General features: G+C 32.9%; 1 protein-coding gene across 2 annotated transcripts; it reads right to left on the bottom strand.

Annotated features, from left to right (window-relative positions):
• Positions 1 to 1,125: 1,125 nt before the first annotated feature.
• LOC120332400 (FYVE and coiled-coil domain-containing protein 1-like) lies at positions 1,126 to 20,736 on the bottom strand. 2 transcript variants are annotated; one of them, XM_078119489.1, is made up of 22 exons: positions 20,359 to 20,736; positions 19,174 to 19,403; positions 18,082 to 18,332; positions 17,397 to 17,557; positions 17,127 to 17,218; positions 16,903 to 17,052; positions 14,561 to 15,067; positions 13,848 to 13,989; positions 13,391 to 13,494; positions 12,355 to 12,572; positions 8,733 to 8,889; positions 8,043 to 8,129; positions 7,808 to 7,946; positions 6,791 to 6,963; positions 6,423 to 6,593; positions 6,170 to 6,282; positions 5,278 to 5,442; positions 4,390 to 4,505; positions 3,765 to 3,975; positions 3,218 to 3,404; positions 2,376 to 2,500; positions 1,126 to 1,719 (listed from the first exon to the last, which is right to left on the bottom strand). In XM_078119489.1, exons 1-22 carry the CDS (start codon positions 20,447 to 20,449, stop codon positions 1,662 to 1,664), a joined length of 3,648 nt encoding a protein of 1,215 aa, XP_077975615.1. In that variant the 5' UTR covers positions 20,450 to 20,736; the 3' UTR covers positions 1,126 to 1,661. The 2 variants fall into 2 exon arrangements, with proteins under 2 accessions (XP_077975615.1, XP_077975617.1); XM_078119491.1 differs by having other exon boundaries at positions 17,127 to 17,215; positions 20,359 to 20,728.
• Between the last annotated feature and the right edge of the window lie 752 nt (positions 20,737 to 21,488).

Genomic DNA, 21,488 nt, shown 5'->3' with positions numbered 1-21,488 from the left:
TTCGTAACATTGGCCAATCGGCAAGATGCAGAAAAGTGACGTAATAATAGGCCTTTCCGCATCCGCTCAGACACTTTTGTCACCCTGACAGATTTTCAGTTGTGGTTGTAAACAAAACTTCGTTTTTGCGACTTTGAATGCTACCAGTACGTAACGTTTTCTGCGATACACTTGTACACTCGTGGCGCTTGCTTTCGACGAAACTGTTTGTTTTTCGTGCTAAAATAAACGTCGAATGTGCATTTTGTGCTAACAGTACTGTAATCCCTCGCGTACTGCTCCAATTTCAAAAGCCACACTAACTTTTGTACTGCTTTAATGCGGATATTCATGTAGGTATGTTACAAAAAAATGGAAGTTCATCCGATTTAAATAAAAACTGCTCCAGTGGAAAGATCTGAGTAAAAATAGAAAACAATACCAAGTTTGGAATAAACGGTCAAGAAATAACGGAGATATCGGAATTTTAGTACTGCCCGACAGCCAATTTTTTCCATAATGATTGTCTTACTTTTTTGATAAGAACTGTACTAAATATGGAAAAATAACACATATCAATCACTAATCTTTCGATGTGCGTCACATCTATGGTATATTGAGATAATTTCAGGATTTTATTCTGGCAACAGTCATTGACACCGCCGAAAGATCGTCGCAAATAAACGCTGGAGTTGTGCATGATAGTTTGACAGTGGTTCATTGTGGGTAATAATTAACGATGTTCTGATTGTACGAACTTCATAAAAATTGGTAAGTATCAAGTTAGACAAGAAATACACACGTCCATATAAATTTTATTGGTGTCCGTAGACAATATCAATAATTTGCACTACGTATAACTGGAGCGTAATTTTTAAAAGCGTCGAATGTTGGGAAATTTATGCGCTAATGAAAAAATTCAAATACCAGATAATAGTTGTTCATTTTATCTAAATTATGTCAAAATTTCATAGAATTCCAAGCTACAGCAGGCAGTCGTTTTTATGAGCGGTATTTCAACACGGCGTAACGGTACTTAGCAGACGTGATGCGTACAATTTTTGCCGCGGATTTTGTAACATTTCTAATTCATGACAGCAACGTTTTGATAACAGCTAAACTCAGGATAGTTGTCTAGATATAGACATATTGTCAATTTTTTTCCTAGGATGTTCTCGATCTATATTCTGCGATATTCCCAACATTTGTGAATTTATTGTATTGCATTGACAAAAATATTCATCCGGCCCGTTTCAACACAATTTGAGTCATACCCGGCCCGCGGTCAAAAAAGTTTGGTGACCCCTGTGTTAGATAATCATCGATTCAATATTTCAGAAGGTTCGTTGAACAGTTCTAATAACAATAAACATCGAATTCGAATTATTTAATCTCTAATGCAGCAGGATTAATATGGTGCCTAAATAAGCTATAGTTGATAGTTGCAACATGGAACAATTTTAGTAGGAGAAAAATTGAGACAAATAGAATAGTCAAATGTGGGCATATGAATGTACCATTAATAAAAATAGTACTATATAAAAAAAAATTTCACACTATCAAAAAGCAAAATCAAAATTAATACAAAATTGAATATATTTAAATATTTTAGATTATGAGTTTAACTCAACAACACAATTTCAAGCTGGTTTCCATCGAATTGCGATTTCTCATCTTGGATTTCATTGTTGACTAGGTTCTTTAAGTTGTAGTGAATAATTAACAGACTTTGAATTGAATCTACGAAAAATAGAGAGTTTGAAAACTAACATTATTCATGGTAATGAAATTATAAATGTAGTATTTCCATAACTCAGCGGTTCCCAAACTATTTATTCGTGCGTTGCCAAATTATCAGGGAAAGAAATCACGACACTCTTGCCGCCATCAAATAAAACTCAATTTTGTGATAGTAATGCGAATTTATGCCTTTTTCAAGGTTTGAAAACATGCAGGCCTAAAGAATAAAGGCAATGTCAACTCTTCTTTCTCATCCCGGCCTGATTTTCCTTTGAAGTACCAAAAAAATCACCAGTGTTCGCTAAATTTGGTACAGCAGATAAACACCAGCTCACGAGAGTGCAGCAAACAGTGTCTACCCATATTGTTAAGTAAGTCCTCTATAGGTCAGGGGTAAGAAGACGCTAAATATCTCATTTTGAAATAGATTTACTTACCTTAGATAGCATTTCGAATACTCTGATGTGGCATATTTACAGTAATGTTGTAATGCCCTAACATAAAAAAACTTCCAATTTTTCAGCATTGTTCAAGAAAAAGCAATCATATTTTTCAAAATTTTATTTTGAGTTTCGGCCAAGCTAACTGCTTTTAAAAAGCCTTTTACATAGAATGAAGAGATAACAAATATGTATAATTAAATGTAAGTCCCTAACCTTGAAAACCTGTTGTCAAATTCAAAAGTGTAGATTCCGGATTGTTTCGAAACCATTTTCCCTTGAACAGGTTCAGAATGAGAATCACATCGACATCTTGGTATTAGATTATGTTCTTCTGATTCCTAATATTCAAAGTTTATGAAATTATAGTGAGACAGATTAACAATGGTAACACATGCAATGACTAATCAATTACATAAAAGTTGAAGTTTCTTTGGTCGACAATCAGACAATAGAAATATACAGGCCTCGATAAGAACACCCAAATTTTTTTCAAGCGACCCAAATTCGAAAAAAAAAAAATTTTGTGAAATCTTGCGACCCAAGAATATACTCACGTACTAAACGGCATATCGTGCTTTCATTAAATTAATGTGTAATATAGAACAGTCAATTTTTCATAGCATTCATTTCAACAGAAATTGATTGAAAATTGCACTGGTGGTGAGGTTGCGCTTGTTTGCTGTTGGTAAGTTAAACCAAATAGATGATGCCAAGATTTTACACAGTGATACTTCTCGCATATACAATTACTACTGAGCAATACCAAATATAAATAAACAATAAAATTTCCTAAAAAACAAAAGTTGAAAAACCAAGCGACCCAGTTTTGGGTCGCGACTCGCGATATATCACGAAAGCGGACCAGAAGCCCATTGATTTTGGATGAATTATGTCGTATAATTAGTGAGTTATTAATTAATTAGTGATAGGACACGCAGTGTCGCTATTGAGTCAGAGCGAAGAAATCGAACCGCAAGATCGATAAGTCGACGGTCTCCGATCGCTATCTAGTTAACTTCTTCTCTTCTGGATTATTAGAAAAATTTCAGACCCACCTCTGAAGAAGCGTAAGATAACTGAAAATCAATGCTTCGATCGGATGAAAATTTCCACAACAAGGTAGTACCAGGTGTTTTCACATGAATAGGAACTTTTAGAAAATCTCCAGCAGCTACAACAGCTTCCTGTGATTCATCTGACAAACTATCGATGTTATCTGAAGGCAAACTTGCGATACTATCCCTGGAATAAAGAATTGGCTTTCAAATTGAGAAAAATCAAATTTTGTGCCCACATAGGTATCATTATAGAGATGTTGATATATGTGCTATTAGTATTTTGTAATCAATTCTATCACAACAAACATCAAATAAACTTATGAAATACAAATTACCATTCGTAATGGAAAACCTCACTGAAAAACATATTTTTCAACTATTCTGTATTCGTTAAAACCATATTTTTTGGAAATGACCATGGAAAGCACTACATATCATTTAGTATTCAGGCATTTTTTTAGGTTGTAAGATTTCACATTGTATTATAATTTTTTTTTTAAATTTGGGTCACCAAGAATAAGGTCTAAAAGCAATGAAGCAATACCTTGAATGTTCAGAACTCATTTTGGCATTTGGTGTATGGAAAATAGAGTCATTATTAGATGAGTGTGGAGTTTCGGTTTCAATCGAATCATTTAATTCTTCATCAGTAATGGAATCAAATTCAGTGTCATTTGGCATGGTCGTTGCAACACCTTTGATCGGGGAAGATTCCATATTCTGAGACGAAACTTTGGATGTCAATGATTTAATTTCTAAAATAGTAATAAAAGAACATATAATCGCGAGTAGCCACTTAAAATTTTTGTTTTACAAAAAATTGAACATGGATCAATAGTGCCCTACAAAGTTAATAACTAGCAACTAAATTTGTTTCATGCTCATTCGGTTGGCCTTAAATCAATATCAACATTGCAAAAATGACTATCTGTATATAAACTAGGAAAATATCTGATAGAAAATGGGATATAGCCAGTAGTCACTAAGCTAATAATGATTGCCTTGTGTAAGATTTGCATGTACAAACCCGATAAGAAAAGAAAACATGTAATATTATTAATTAGTTTCTTGATGCCATGGAGCGGCAGATCTAACACTGCTGAAACACGAAAGTTTAAGATTTTGGCTAAGTTCTAGTACGCTAATAATTTGCGTTCGCTAACACCTACCATTTCTTTTTTTATGTAGTTCAAGACAAGATAAACAACATCGTTCGTGCTTTCCATCTTTTTTCGTTATTATCCATTGCTTTGAACAATCATTACAGAAGATTTTTCCACATAACCTGAAAATATAAAACGTCCAAACTATGTTTTTCATATATGGCTGAATTGACTTCAGCCTCCCTATGGGGTGTTTTCACACCTTGCTATACTCATCTAGGACAAACAATTAAAGTAAAAGGCTTTAGGTCAGTAAATTAAAGACCATTAAACTAAACCACACAAGGCCATAGACAAGCAGATAATGCTCAGAAGCAGTGGTTCCTGAAGTTGATTGATCGAGGGCCAAAATTAGGAGCAAGAGGATATTCGCAAGCCAGGAGAGCTCTCGCGAGGAGCCGATACCAATACCGGTAAGGATAATTAAGACACCAGAACCATTGAATTGTTACAAATATATACATGATAAAACTGTGATATTGACGTAACAATTGGCGGCATCTAGAACGCAAATAGAAAAAACAAAGAGTTAAACTATTTCACTTAAATTCGGCGGGCCGTATTGAAACAGCGGTGTCCGGTGTTTGGAAACACAATGCTCGTTAGACAAGCAGATGAGACACAATGCTAATAGTCTTGCGCAATAAATGCATTGCTTGATAGGCAGGCATGAAACACAAGGTTTAGGCAAGCAGATAAAAACCAAAGAATTGACAATTTTCGAAGTGCAATATTTTTAGTTCCCTATTTGCCCCTAATATTTTTACACTCTAGTTAGAATAGCCAACATAGGGTTTAAACTTCAAATATTCAACCTGTAATACCAACGTGGTAATCTAACATAATATATCCCTAATACCTATGTGACACACAACAACACTTCATGTTTCTCACCTGCAGTGATGTTTCCTTATTATAAAATTAAATTGAGTTCCACAATATAAACAATATCTTGCTTCCTGATCTTCCATCCATTTTCCTTCAACACCTTCGCCTTCTTCTTGTAGTTTTTGAAGATATCTCAGCTCGTCACATTCCTTCCAAAGAGCGTCTTTTTCCCTATGAATAGCATTTAAATGATGATTTTTATTTCAAGTCCATGTAACTGAAACGAATAACTAGTTACCTACTTCTATACCCGACATGGACTGGTAACCACACGAGAAGCCATAGTTTGTCATATGATCGTCTTATTGCCTTTCCTCTACCCATGATAAATATGAAAATCCTCCGAGGCTGTGGTACCCAAACATTTAGGACTCGTGGCTCCCATTCCATGGGCTTTTAACATGCATGCCCCCCCCCCCCTCCTTCACCATTCCAAAAATAAGTTATAAGTAGAATAGGTTTGACTGTAATCTGAATGTTCTGTGATGATTATACTATGGAGAATGAACAATAAATTTTTGCAAAAAGGCAAAAGTATGCCAACATAATCGAATTAGAATCAATTTGAAACCACTGCTATAAGGAGTGTGTCAAAATAGAAAATTACTATATTACATACGTGGAATAATGTTCAAAAGTCACTGTCGATAGGTTTTTGACCCAAAAAGTTTTAAAGGCTATTGTTTTTTGGGTGCAGAGACAGAGAAATATTCTATTACTTAAAATTTTAATGATTTGCTCTGTATCTTTACTCCGAATGAGGGGTCACACAAGCAGACGCAACTACTATAAATAATAAATCTTCCAAGAATTTTATTACACAACCTGTGCGATATTGTAGATATAGAATTTTAACTCAAGATCTCTAAAATTCTAACACTCAGCTGCGTATACTTACTGTAATAGCTGAATAAGTTTAGCTTTCAATTCACTTGACACAGATTGCATCTCTTCCATTTCAATTTTTAAATTATCTTCTCTTTTCAATCCTTGAGATATTTCATCTTTCAACTAAAATGTAAATCATAGATTAATATAGCTTAATATTTAAAAAATTGGTTTATTTAACAAGTCTGGTTTACCCAGATAATATCAATCTTACAATTGGAGATTACCGGTATTTGATTAAAAATCTCAAAAATACTATTTACCTTAATTGCATCTTCTCTTTCTGCTTCCAACTTTTCAGCCATTTTTATAAATTCTTGTTCAATGGCTCGGTAAGATGTTGAAGATTCTTTTTTTTCCTCTTCAGCTTTCAGCAACCTTCCCTGCAATTCCTTCACATTTTCTTTGTTTTGCACAAGTTCGGCATTTTCGTTCTAACAAAGAATTATGTATTTAATTATTCAATTTTATTAACAAAATTGTAATCATGGAGTAAAACCAACAAACATGTTTAAAAATGGAAAAGTTGTAAAATCTTCGAAATTTTTGGCAATCGGTGTCCTGATACTGAAAAGTATTTACAATGATTTATTGAGTGGTACTCTTCACAAAGACAAAAAGAAGATTTCACCTCTAGATTTTCCAATTTCTTCTCGAACGATATAATCATTCTTTTTCTACTCTCGTTTTCACCATTTAATTCATCATATTCTTTCTTAGCTTGGATTCGTTCCGATTCAATGCACGATCTTATAACATTCATTTGAAAACTGGCATCTTCCATCTCTTTTTTGTCGAGATTTTCTACAACAAATAAGAAAAGATAATAAAAAAGAAGATTAATAAGTAGAGGAATTTGAATTAAAGTGGGCAAATGTGGTTGATATCTTGAAAATTATTTAAGCTTTTAATACTATTTTGAGCAGTATTCGAAGTTCTATTATCATTTGATATTCTAAAACTTCTTTTAGTTCGCTTTATACCAAATTTCATATTGACTAATGAACCAAAATAAGCTACGCTCTAAATTAACCAATTTTGGGTACAAGTTCCTAAATCCAGAGTAATAGTCAAGTCAGCGTCTCAGGCAATTTGAAAGTTTGAAAGCTATTTCGAGTCACAAATCTAGCCCAATTCCTTGATTTCAGAGACAAAAATGAAATGAATATAAAATTGTGTCATATCAACACTAATACCACCTTGCGTCTAACTAATCATGTATCATGTATATGTGATCATGTCAATGTCGTGACAATATTTACCTCGGCATCAACATTTTTTATTTTATTATTTCTATGAAAAGCCAATGATTATTTGATTATTTCCCATAAACATTTATCAACACGGTAATTCATATTTCCCTGCAATTTTTCTCGCTATTTCAACAACTTGCCTAAACTTAAGTCAAGTTTTTCTGGTAGTTGGTTGAGTCTTGAGTTCAAGTCGAGTCATTTTGTTCAGATGACTTGACCACTTAGAGTCTTTGAAAAGGGTGACTCCAGATAAACTCTAGCTATCAATACTCTTGGGTTCGTAATAAATTTACTTTGTGCATATCACATTATGCTGAGAAACATATTTCGGTAATTTTTGATACAAACATACTTTCGATTTCTTTCACTTTAGTTGTAAATAAAGCACAACTCACCTGTCAATATTTGAAACTGTTTTTCTGTATTACCAACTGCTTCTGTTGCGGAGTTAATTGCAGATGAAACATTCATGAATTCTTGTAAACGTTCCAAAACCTTGCTTTTCTCATTAGTTAGTTCCACTTCAAGAGAATTCTAAAAAAATTCACCAAGAAATTTTCAACCAACAAAAACGATCATAGGTGTTAGGTCATCGTGTTTCTTTCACAAAACATAATCTTATTAATATACCTTGTCCTGTTCCAGGGCTTGCAATAATGTTTTCATTTCATTGAGTTCCTTTTGTAATGCATCAATTGTATCTTCAAACTTTCTTTCCTGGCCGGAGAAAAACAATTCATGTTTATTGAACAAATAAAAATTAGTTTTAAAACTAGGACTTTTACATCCAATGTGTTTATTTTATGAATACTCCAACTTGATCTGTAGATCTGAAATTAATTAAAAGGTATGTTATACAAAACTGCCTCCCTTTTTTGACTACCGTATATGCTCGTTTTACCACCCGATCTTGATTAGGGGGCCCGCTTGAATAGCCGCCCGTGTGAACAGAACATAAAAATAAATAAGGGCCGGTGCTTGAATACCCGCCCGATGTAAAAGCTGATTTTTCAGTGGTAGAGAACAATAGGAAATAAGAAGCGCTTTTGTCACAACGCTGTTGAATTTTAAGCGCCGGTAGATAACACTCACGCCTTAGGCGTCCAAGTACATAACAGATAGCATTGATTACAGAACACCATGGTTCTCAAACTGGAGGACTATTTCAGGACTATTTAAAAGCTAATACATTGAGAGTAGATTCAAAAAAGACAAATGTTATGTTTAAAATATGAAACTCGTCATGAAAAAAATGACTTCAATTACGTCTCAAGATAATTAAAGATATCCTGTATATCTTATTGTGATTATAAATATTACCTTCTCTAAGAGCTTTTCATTTTCATTTATACATTGATCATATAGTTTCCCTTCTTCTTCTGCTTCCTTCTCTAATCTTTGCACATTCTCTTCCAAGTCCTTAATTTTTTCCATGTTAGTCGACTCTTCTTTACCAGAAATTTTGCGCTTTTCATTTCTGGAATAAAAATAAAAATGGGCTTATGAGAATATTAACATTCTGAGCATGACTTCAATAGCTGAAGAATGTAGGATAAGATTTTCACATTTTAGATAAAATGGTTTTGATTATATGGTGCACCCACAACCTCTCATCCGGTTTCCAGCCCATTCTGGGTATAGGATTATTTATCGGCGAGGAGTCCAGCAATCCTCTCACACCGACCTATCCCCCTCGGGATGAGAAACCATGCAGGGTGATCAGAGATGCGAGTGAGTAGAAAAATAGGAATCTGCTAATGATTAATATGATACACCCAAGGGTGAAAGAGCAAATGGGATTGAAGAATAGCTTTCAAATTAATGGGTATAGAAAAGTTGGTGGCATAACATAACATATTCCAAACGAACAAAGTTGAGCGCTTGTGACTAAAGCAACTATTTTTTGATCTGAATATAGTGCTTTTCAGTGGTAGTTATCAGGAATAGAAAACATCTTTTTATTAGGTACATCGAGTAGCATAATATAACACACTCATATCATAGTGGAGTTTGCAACAAAGATGTTCCCAGGCAGTTCATGACCATCTGACATTCTTAGATTTTTCTTCCCCCCCTTTGGCCCTTTAAAACATCACTTGAATAAAAGATTCGATAGCATTTGAATTGTCCTACCCCAATACCAAACATAGCCCACTGATAATCTAGTATTTGAAGAATATTCCATGCCAATAAATAACAATTTCCAATTATGTGGAAAATTAAATTGACACCAGTAACTCATGGATCATTGAAATAAATCTCTGAAACAGGGAAATTCTCAACCAGCATATAAATTATTTATTCATATCACTCTCTTCGCCCAATTAGTCACAAAATCAATGAACAAAGACACAGAATTTTCCCAGTTTCATAGATTTATTTCAAATCAAAAACACACAGTGAATTGAACGTTTTTTTCTATAAAAATGAAAATGATTTTTGTTTATTAAGTCTAACAAATCACTATTCATGCAAAATTTGAAAGCTTATTCAACCAACATATTATTTTTTAATGATAAAGACTTTAAATGACTAGATCAATGCTTCTTAAACTTGAACTATAATCCAAGGCCCTTTTCAAGGCTCCTCTCACACTTGTTGGCCCCCAATTTTGCTTTTGAGGAGTTTCAAAAAGTTATTTTGTTTGTCATGTTAAATAATAAAAAGCAAACAAAGAAAAACAACGAATTAAGTACAGTACATTAGGATAGGATATACATATTTATCCCGGGGGAGAGGAAAGTCAATAAGACGGCTTACCCATATGCCAAACCACGGCCTCTCGTCCGGTTACTATTTCATGTCGGTTATGAGTTTTTGAGTATTTGTTTTACAGTCAAATATTTATACAATTCACATTCAATTTACTTTAACTTAATGATACCTCGTGAATGTTACCAAGTAAAGGCATATGTTCGTGATGCTAAGAGAACCCCTTTGTGGCCCCTTGAGGGCACACAGGCCCAGTTTGAAAAACACTGAACTAGAGCTGTTAGTTTTTTCAAAGCCACATTAAAACTACCAGTAAATAGATTTCAGATGAAATGGTTGTAAAAAATTCTGATAAAATATATGATAAAAATGCTAGGTAGGTATCAATGAAACCATTTCACATAAGGCTTAAAAATCCCTTCAAATCATCTTTATGAGAAAAATATTTATACCAAATAAACTAATAATATAGAAAAACTGTAGTGTAGACAATTATAATAGTATTTGTTATATCCTGTGTGTGGCCATGGCCTGGCACTTTAAAGTGTTAAATTTAACATTGTAGGCATCACAGGTAGGCAATGCCGAACTGATTCTGAATAAATAATAAACTATTAAAAAATTAATTTTTGCGGGTCGCCCTTTACCCTTTACCCAGAAAAAAAACATAATTAAGTTCATTTTTGCATTCCATAAGTATCGTTTGTATATTTCAGTATGATCTAATATAAATTAAAGATTAGTGATTACAGTTAACCGGTTGCTAACAAATTCAGAGATATTTTAAATGGAACATCACATAAATAACGAAATAAAGATAAAACAGACGTATTCATAATTATGATATAAACACGCTGTACTCAAGGCAATCACGCAGCATAAACACTGAACAATATGAAAAAAAGACCAAAAAAAGGAAGCAAAATCATCTGGAACTAGCAAAAGCCAAAAATATGATAAACTAAACAATTTTGAGTAATTTAAATATCTGAGATTTAAATTTATTGGGTGATTCAGTAATATCAAATGTTTATTTTCAAAATCATAACAAAACCTAGATTCAAACATAGTTAATTACTCTTCAATGTGGATTTAAAAATCCAAGAATTGATTGAATTGACTTCAAAGAAAGCACATAAATTTTGCGAAAACAACATGATTCTTATACCCTTACTCTAAGGAATATCTTCTATTTATGGAAACATACCGAAAACATAATTAAATTGGAGACTATTTAAAAAACGTACCATTATTCTTTATTACAAATGTAAAATAATAAAAATTATAAGGTAACTTCGACAATTACAGCTGAATTTGAGATTAGCAATGAGAAAATGGATAAATAAAATAATAATAATGATGAATTAAAAATAAAAAATAATCGCTTTGCAATAATTAATATTTACTGTTTTAAAATGACAAGATTTATTCAGAAATCAGAATTAAAAAGCACAGTTAATTGATGAAAAACATACACAATTTCGGCAAAAAAAAAAGCAAGAATAAGGGCAATGAGGTGAAAGGAGAAGAAAACGGCAAGTGAGCAAAAACTTGAAATTTAAAAAACAAAACAAGATAGAGTACGTTTGTATCAATTCAACAATTGTTCCATAACAAAAAAATACTACAGAATATAAATACAATATTTAGTGTCTAATCCATAAATGAGTGTTAGAAATACATTTTCCATAAAATATACTCAAAGCAAGGTCAAAAACACTTGCTCAGGAGTCATCGAAACACAACTCTGTTCAATGTCACATGCGAGCTCTGGAATGCCAATGGTGTCAGGGAAACAGCTACGGTAATGAGCGAGAATCAATTCCATGTTATATTACTTAGTTTAGTTTAGATGAATTACATTGAATATAAAAAAAATTCAAAAAATTTGAAAAAAGTAAAATGTCATATGTGACAAAAAATCCATTCTTTTTTAACCAAATGCATGTGTGGAAATAAAAATGATCCATATTAAAATTGAGATTAAATAATGATTGGAAAAAAAAAAAAATTGAGGAGTGGAATTTTAGTACATAGACCAATTCGGATATTGAGATATCCAAATAATCAATTAAAAAAACAGCAAACTTTCAATTGAAAATTAAAATTTCAAAGTCTCCGTAATTGCAACTATTAATTAAAGTTTAATTAAGATAGGTAAAAACTTAGTAAGCAGTAAATTAACGCAAAATGATAATGTAAATATAAAAACGTACGCTATTCTTCATACCTTTCCATTAGTTGTTCCTGTAGGTCCTTGCATCTCTGCGTGTAATTTTTCAAATCGATTTCTGCATTGTCATTTTTTTGTTGGAGTAGTTTCAAATCTTCTGCTAACTTTTCACGAGTCATGCTTTCTTTGTCAATATTTTCTTGTAGATGAAAATTTGAATCTTTCAACTGCAGAATATCCCGCTGATGATTGCTTATTGCTGATTCCAATTTTAACTGAAATAAACGTTTGAAATTTATATATGAAAACATAATGATACACATTCCGTAAAACTTTGCTCCAAATTCCTATTGACAACATAACAACAGAGCATATCGAAAACAAGCCTTCTGGACCTTCTGAAGAATTTGAACTTAAGAATTATCTTCTATTTGTCAATTTTTCTTTATCTTCATCAACATTTTACAACTCGGAAGGAGGGCAGAATACAGAAAAATTTCACTTTATATTCTGTGTAGTTCTACTAATATTGTTTGGTTATTTAGTCTTGTAATACATATCTATGGTCATAGTTTGACCAATTCTCAAACTGTGCAAAAGCCAGAGCATAAATTTCAGGTATCATTTGCTAAAAATCGTTTAAAAATTAAAGGAACAATGTGAACAGATTTTTTATGCGTAGTGAGGAGATCAAGAAAACATGGAGAACCACTGCTCTTCATTAACAAAGAGGTGCAAATACATCAATTTTCATAAACAGTGAATAACAACAAGATAATTTCAATCCACCCATATTCAGACAGAATGCCCAGGCTACAGTTGTGTATAAAAATCTTGGATGTTATTGCATGTTATACAATTTTTACAACTCCTTTTTTCCAAATCATGAGAGAAATGTATAACAGTGTCAATTTTTCATTTATTCTATTAACTCCAAAGCAACATGCACGATTCTTTCACAAAGAATGAGATTTTTTTGATATTTTTAAAAAATATGTAGCAATTCAATCTAATATCCAGAAAAATGAGCGAAACTACCAAAAAAGCAATTATTTTCAGAATAAATCAGATTTAGAATCACAATAAAATCTACCTTTAAATTTTGTTGTTCCTTGTAAGCTTCAACCAATTTTTCACTCAAAGATTTAACTTCAGTCAATGCATCATCTCTTTCCTCTTGCATCATGTTACATTTCTCTAAATTTTTAAACTAAGACTTAAAAATAACAATCATATGAGGAGAATCAATTTATGAATAAAGATCATTTGTAGTTTCAAGGATATGCTTTACTGCAATGGTATATCTTAGTAGTTGCGGCATTGCGGAAAAATTTCAGTTTTTCTGAAACTAGCTCCTTGCATATCAGTGACCGCTCGTGAAAGGCAGTGTTTGGATCAATCAAAAAGTCATATAAAAATGGGAGAATAATGAAAAATCTATAGATTTTCTGTAATTTTTCTGTGTTTGGTAAAGCTGAGAGCAGCAAAAGTTCCAACTTAAATTATAAAAAGTTTGAAAAATATTTCCAAAGAGCATTTCAATAAGTTACCAATGTATTGACTTGACTGTGTTTCTTGTTCCTCCCCATGAAATTTCTGAAGTAAACTTTCGTTCTGAAGAAGCTTAGATTCATGTCGTAGATTTGAAAATTCATTCACGAGCTCTGTGATCTTTGTTAAAATATGATTCATCTAAGAACAAAATCAATTGGTTACATTTTACATTTACCTTGATGATAACAATTGATAATATTCAAATTCTGGATTTCAAAATAATTTTTGAGCATTCGGGCCCAAAAACCTTAATAATTTTTTTTCAACTTAATTTTCTGCAATTTTTATTCATTTCCAAAACAGACTTTTATTGTTAATGTTTTTTATTAATGAAACACGGCATAATTTAGAATATACTGAATAAGTCACATATCACAATGGCTGTCCAAGCCTTTCGCTCTGAAGAAAACCTTAAAAAGCAGTCACTGATAACTATCGAGACATGGGAAGCTCCTATTATTTTGAAGAATTTTGAATTACTGGAATCTCTCCTGTCGGTAATTTAACTACTCAATAACACCCTTTGTAGGAATGGAATTTGCACCCGAGATAGGTAATCTTCAACACCAATCGCCAATACAGATAAGTCTTTAACCCAGGGGTGTGCAACCTTTAATACAAGAGGGACAGATACAAATAACTGGGTGAAACCACATTGTCATCGATAATAAACTAGACTCTGGTATCGGCTTTACAACGATGAGCTCACCTGCTGATTGGGTGTTTGAATCTCATCTGTCGTTTGCAACATTTCCATTGGCAATACATTCAATAACTGTTGAACTATAGCATCAGTAGATAAAGTATATTTCTTTTGCAATTCTTTTTCTCGATTTTCGAAATCTGCACTCAACGATGACTCCATTAGCCGTTTTTCATTTTCCATACTTTCTAAAACTGTTTTAAGTTCGGTTTGTAATGTCGATACTTTTCCTTCCAGAGATTGTCGCTCTTTTTGTAGTTCTAAAAGTTTTTCTTGTAGTTCTAAGTCGTGTTCAAGGTTCTCTGTCGATGTCGAAGGAGAAATTGAAGTTACACTCGTTCCTGAAAAACCGCTAGTAATTAGCGACATTCGAACTGAAACAGTGTCTTCCAAGTTTCTTTTATCTTCTTCTAACACAGAAATTCGACTTTTTAAAGCGGAATTTTTCTCATCTGTTTCCTTGCTTATATTTTCAAGCTCTCTGTACTTGGATTCCCATTCCTGTTCCCGAATCTATACAAAATTTAAATAAGAATGTAAATTATAGGTGAGGCAAGGCGAAATGATTGATTGACTAAGAACATTTTTATCATAATTTCCACAATTTAATATAACTATATTTCAAAATTTTTTATCAGTCCTGAGCAAGAAGATTAAATTCATTTTAACGACAAGCAAAGTCATGTTTTAAATTAAATGCTAAGAAAGAAAAAAAATGCTCCCAAATTTAAATAGGTCTCCAAATACACATAACATTCACACAAAGTTATATTTTTCATAGTTTGGAATACATATATATACACAAGCCGGGATATTATAAGATAATGTATAGCAGCATAATATATGTGAAACTGAAAATAAGAATAATACGAATCCCCCAAATTTCATAGCCTCATATCTGCATTTTGATTCATGCGAATAATTCATAAGCTACAACTCCTTGGGAGAGAAGAAACGTATTTATTCGCAAATACGCCGACTTTAAAACTCAAAAAAAAAAGTTGCCCAACTAAGGGACCGTCTTATGTGCGCATAACTCAGATGGCACCAAAAAATCGGCTCCTTCGCGCATCGAGACTTTGATCACGCAACGAAATGATATAATGCTGACTTGCCGGTAATTGCAACAGCTACAAACCATGCTTAATTCTCACGATAAAGAGCGTGCACGCACACACCACACACACACACGCGATGGCTTGTCTAGGTGTGATTGTCTGATCATAAACGTGACCGTTGTATTTGATTAAATTTAATTGTATCTTTTGCAAAAGAGCAACAGCATTGATCTATCTACCAGTCGTCTCGTGGTCAAAATGTTATCATTTGTGCACAAGTAAGAATCAGATAGAAGTTACAGGTAGAATAATACTCACAGCATTAATTCTTAAAAATAAAACTGTAATTTCAATCATTTTGAACAACCATTTACTGTAACTGAAAGGTTGAAATAACATATGAATATGATACGTCCATGGGTTAGGCAACAGCTGTGTTTTCCGATTTTTCCTGAATCAGCAAAACGGAAAGGTCATCTATCAATCACTTTATTTCGTGGTAGCTGTTTTCTTTCTGAAGTGCCGTTATCGGGCAGGGAGTGCTTCATTGCACCGGCCACGTTTTTGTTTTTAGGATTAAGACAAATAACAGCTGGTATACAAAGTCAATTAAATAATCGGCAGACACTTTGGCATACATTATAAAATATATCAGCCCATATCACACAAATCATGTTTAAGAAGACTTGCGAAAAATAACCAAATTTATCGCCGTGTCCGCTCAGGATATCTGGACTACCTTAATATAAAATAATGATTGTAAAATATTTTCAATCAAAAATGTTATAGTTTGGTACTTCAAGTCGGCGCTGATTTAATTCCTTTCATGTTGGCAGTAATTTGGTTGTGCCGCAAAAAGTGCTGTCTTCCATTACCATAAAACAAAGAATATAATAATCGAAAATTGTTTTAATCAAAATGTGGACAGCGGCGCTAGAATGTGTGTACCATATACAAGAAGGTAGCCAATCGCGATATTCCAATATTAAATTTGAATTGAACATCATTGACTGTAATAGATGCATGCGCCGTGTCACGATTTGTGGAAACGGCGTATATGCGAAAATTTTTATAAATTCATTTCGAAGCTGTTATTAGGGAGTCGGCTTATCTGCGTGATAGGCGTATAGTCCAGAAAATACGGTAAGACAATTTATTCATGTTCTTTCTGTTGGTTAGAGATTTGAGGATTGAGACTTGATTAGTACGGAACAGACTGGCTTGCTTATTCATAGATTCAGTGAGGGTGTGAATTTGGTACTTTTAAAAAAAATTGCAAAATACCGGTACCTGAAATTCAGTTGTCATTTGACTCATTGCTTCTTCCATACTTTGATTTCTTGATTCTAAATCCGATATAACTCTAGCTAAAATGTCTTGTTTTTCTCCGGCAGATTTTGCCACAGAATTTGCTTCGTTTTCCAGCCTTTTCAATGCCTCCTGTTTGAGAAATCATAGCATTAAAAATTTTCTAGATTTATTTAATTTCGTTATAACTTAAATGACAATCATACCTGTTGTTCCTGTATTTTTTGGTCGGATTCATTCAGTTCAAGTACGAGTTCTTCAACACGAGGGTCAACACTTGGTGGTCCACTGCTCCCTACTTGTTCAAAAAGAAAAGTATTATTTGCAACTTTTTTATCAAGGCTTATATGATGAAAAAAAATAGAATCTAGGAATAATTTAGAAGGTTAATAAACGATATTAACAACAATCCGGCATTATGTCAGGTGATATATCAAGTAATTCAAGATTAAATTTGAAAAAATGTAAGTATATACCATCCAATACACTGCTTCCACTTTGTATTCCTCTTATTTGTGGGTTTTCCATCATCAGAGATGCTGATGTCATGTGAGACACATAACTAGTTAAACTCCCCAAACTTGACGTTCTATCAGCAGGGGCTCTCCATTGATCAGCAGTAACAGGATATCTTTTACTGAAAAGTTGTGAAATGTAGAAAATAGGTTGAAAAGGATCTTTATCTATTATATCTTGAATGATCTAAACACGCTAATGCACAGATATTATTATAACTTGATACACTTGCAGTCAATTTATTTATGTATTCGATTCAGGCATCCATGTCCTAACATTACGACAGGTTGAATACAGTGCAGGCATGTTTACTTGAAACTTGAAAAAAATGAATTGAATATTCATGTTGAGCTATATGACAAAATGTAATCAAAGTTAACTCTAAATTTGAGTATGGTTGAGACATTCAGAATTGTTTGGATCTTATTAGATGTAACATGATCTCAATAGCCATCTGAATGGTCTTCTCTCCTCTATATAAAATGAATTGGAAAAGCCATCCAGGAAAGGGGCAGTAGTAATTTGCTCTTGAACCTCATCTTAATTTCACAAATAAAAATTAATCTGACTACTGACTAGGTCAATTATTTGAAATCTCCCCCATGTTAGAGTCAAACAAGGTCCTTGATAAATAAAAATCAATACCTTGCAAATGTAGGCCACGCTGAATCCAAGTCATACCCTTTAGAAACTAAGTCGAAATTGACAGCATTAATCTCATAAAGAGCATTCAGGAACAATGTTATGTAACTTGGACGAGATAAAATACACATTGATTTTAAATATTGAATACATGTTGATTGGTTCATCAAACAATTCTGGAAACTATCAGCAAGTGTTTGATGTACGAGCCAATATCGAATGAGAGCTCTTCCTCGACCTTGTGACGACCTCACCTGAAATGAAGAAAATGAAGGATTTAAGCATTGATGAGTAATTTCATACAATAATTTCACACAAGAATAAATCTAAGATTATTAAATGCTTATTAATAATAAACAATGTTGTTGTTCAAAACACATTAACACTATGTTATCATCAACACATTTCTATTAAGTGTTTACAACTTCAAAAAAGACTATAGAGACTGACTTTTTGTGATCCTACATACAATCCAATGAACAGCTTTGTTAAAGCTAATAAATCATATTTTAGCTTGGTGGGAATAACTAAATCAACAATCTAACTTGTCAAAATAAAATTAATCAAAACACATGTAAAAAGTAAGTATAAATCATTGATGATCAGCCCATGATTACGTTATATTAAATAATGGCCGTGTGAAGAAATCTGGATAATTATCTAACTGATATCTTGGGATATGCACATCATAGTTTCCGATATTTGGAAAAATACAAATTGCTTCACAATTTAGACTGGATCTTAGAGAAGTGAACAGACTTTTAAGTGTGTCTCATTCAAAATTATACAATATTACATCAAATCAAAAGTTATACTATAAAAAATTCACAGTAAGCTATGATATAAACATGTTCATGCAAAACACAAACTTCCAAAAAAAAAATTTATTATGCTTCTCGTGAATGATCCACAGATACATTCAGTGAATTTTATCGTTCAATCAAAATCGTTGCTGAAATACATCGATACTATTGTCAGCTTTTTTGTTGCTTTTCTTAGATAATTTCAATTTTAAATATTTTAAACATTATAAATAAAATGTCATACATAAAAAAAAATGAACATACAGGGCACATTAATTAATGGGAAATATACCTCTTTGTTGGCTCTAACATATTTGAGTCCATCAGCAAGTCCTTTTGTTCTTTTTAAACTATCGTACATCCAATGCCAATAATGCTTGTTTCCCCCAAGAAGAGTTTTTTCCTTCATACATGTTTGTAAAAGATATTCAAGTTTTACACATAATCTATGCAGAACATGATTGTCATCAGTAATTGGGTCACCAGAATTCACAAATTCATCAAACAGTTTGCTTGTGATATCTGAAATACAGAGAATATTGTAGCAAGAGCATAACCAGACCAAAATTTTAGCAGGGCCAAGTTTTTTTTTTCTATATACATTGTTCTCCAAACAAGGATGGATAAAAGCGTCACTGATTTCTGCCAATATCTTGAAAAATCTCTCTACAGACTTACTTCGCTGTCCAAGTATCCAAGGTATACAAGTGCACATTCTCATCTATCTTGGGTAATTTATTTGGTGAAAGGTTATTGATAGCAAGCCAGGAAAAGAAAGTTTTCAGTTAATATTAGAGTAAACATATATTAGAAAAAGCGTAACAAATCATGTCTCACTCCAAATGCAGCAAAATTGCATTTCAAAAATGTTGAAAATTTTGGGGGCGCATCTTCACTACTAAACACCGTTAGTAAATCTAGTTGGCGTGGAATAAGCATTTTTGGATTTGTCATTCCAAACCCCCACATGATTAAGTCATCCAAAAAATACGTCATGACGTCATACAAAATGACATATGCGAAAATGGTTATGCCACGCCAACTAGAAGTACTTAACGACGTTTAGTGAACTAGCCCCATTTTAGGGGCCATGCCTCCTCTTCTCTTGTAAATAATCAGTTCAATTAGATTTGAATCTGCAAGTTATAAGTTTATTTCGACTCGAGTCCACTCAAGATAGTTAATGGCATGATGGCTGTACATGGTCATGTGGTCTGATGGTAGATAATTATGGATAGGAATTTCATAATAAGTAACCTAATACTGTAATAACAACATCAGAACATATCTCAGTATCTTCTATAAACCATGAAGTTAAAACGGATATTCTGTCATTCTGGCAATCACAGAACCAAAACACAGAAATAATCAGGTAGGCTACTAAATTATTTGTTTGTTGAGTTAAGTGATAGGCCCATCTGACCACCTATCAATATAAAGGCCTACATACGGAAGTATAAAATTGCAGTATACCCACCTTGAATGTCTTTTAAAATGCGAGGGGTGTTATTTCTCGATGCAGAATTGGAGTTATTAGAAATAATTGACCAGTCTGGATCTGTCATCATGCATTTGCAGTTTAAGTATGCGTAATCTTCTCACGCTTCAACACAACACTGCGGTGTATTTCGAACAAAATGAAGAATTCATAAAGTGTAAACAAAGAATGGTCGGGTTCATCCTTTGATCACAAGATCTGAATCAGAGCTTTGTCGTTCCCTTTTCTGTACATCCACAAGATGGTGACGTTAAGTCGTATTATATTCAAAATATATATTTGGTGTAATATGTTCACATACACTGCTTCTGATGTTTTCGTTAGGCTTTTATAATTGGAGTTCTAAAATGCCCCTGCTAATATGGGTCCGCATTTCTCACTTGCTGCCGCGTGGAGTTAGTTGTTAGTTTGCTCTGGATAATCTACTTTTCCCAAATTTTGAGGCGTCTGGCTTTTCTCTTGACTATTTACGCACATAAGTTGATAGCTACCTATATTCTATATTATATTCCTTTTATCCTTCATTTTCCTTGTGCGGTTTTTGTGGTGAAAAAAAATGAGCTATTGCAATGTTTAAAATCAATGCAAGCCAGATATGAATTGATCTTAATTTAATGTTTTTGCATGATATCAACCCATTTTACCTCTAATTCTCTATAAATAGCAAGGTTTCAAACTCTTCCAATATTACATGTATCAATTATTGCCTTGTTCCCTAGCAATCGGTGAAACATGTAATCGAACAATTAATTATTGTTTTAGAATTGGCTATTCCACAAAAATCAAATAATATAAATCTACGAGTTCTCAACTCGTCAAATAATTCAATGTTGCTCATACCGGCGATTCTATCTGTGGCAATTAATAATAAATTCATGACATTCGTTTTATTATTTCGAATTCAACTTTCAAATAAACTTGCAAAAATCATGACCATGAGACACACAGATAGGTGCTCCTTATAATTGAACTACCGCGACGTGATAACCTCATAGAAACAACTTCCATCCAACAACTGCGTGTGGATGTGTCGGGTAGTGTGTCAATTCATTTAAGAATACATAATTACATATAAAAACATATATATACCTTTGACAGGCGTTTATCAG

Source organism: Styela clava, chromosome 13 (assembly GCF_964204865.1).
Source record: "Styela clava chromosome 13, kaStyClav1.hap1.2, whole genome shotgun sequence".
Classification (NCBI taxonomy): domain Eukaryota; kingdom Metazoa; phylum Chordata; class Ascidiacea; order Stolidobranchia; family Styelidae; genus Styela; species Styela clava.
The sequence above is the reverse complement of the archived record's forward strand: the minus strand, read 5'-3'. Positions and strand labels throughout refer to the sequence as shown.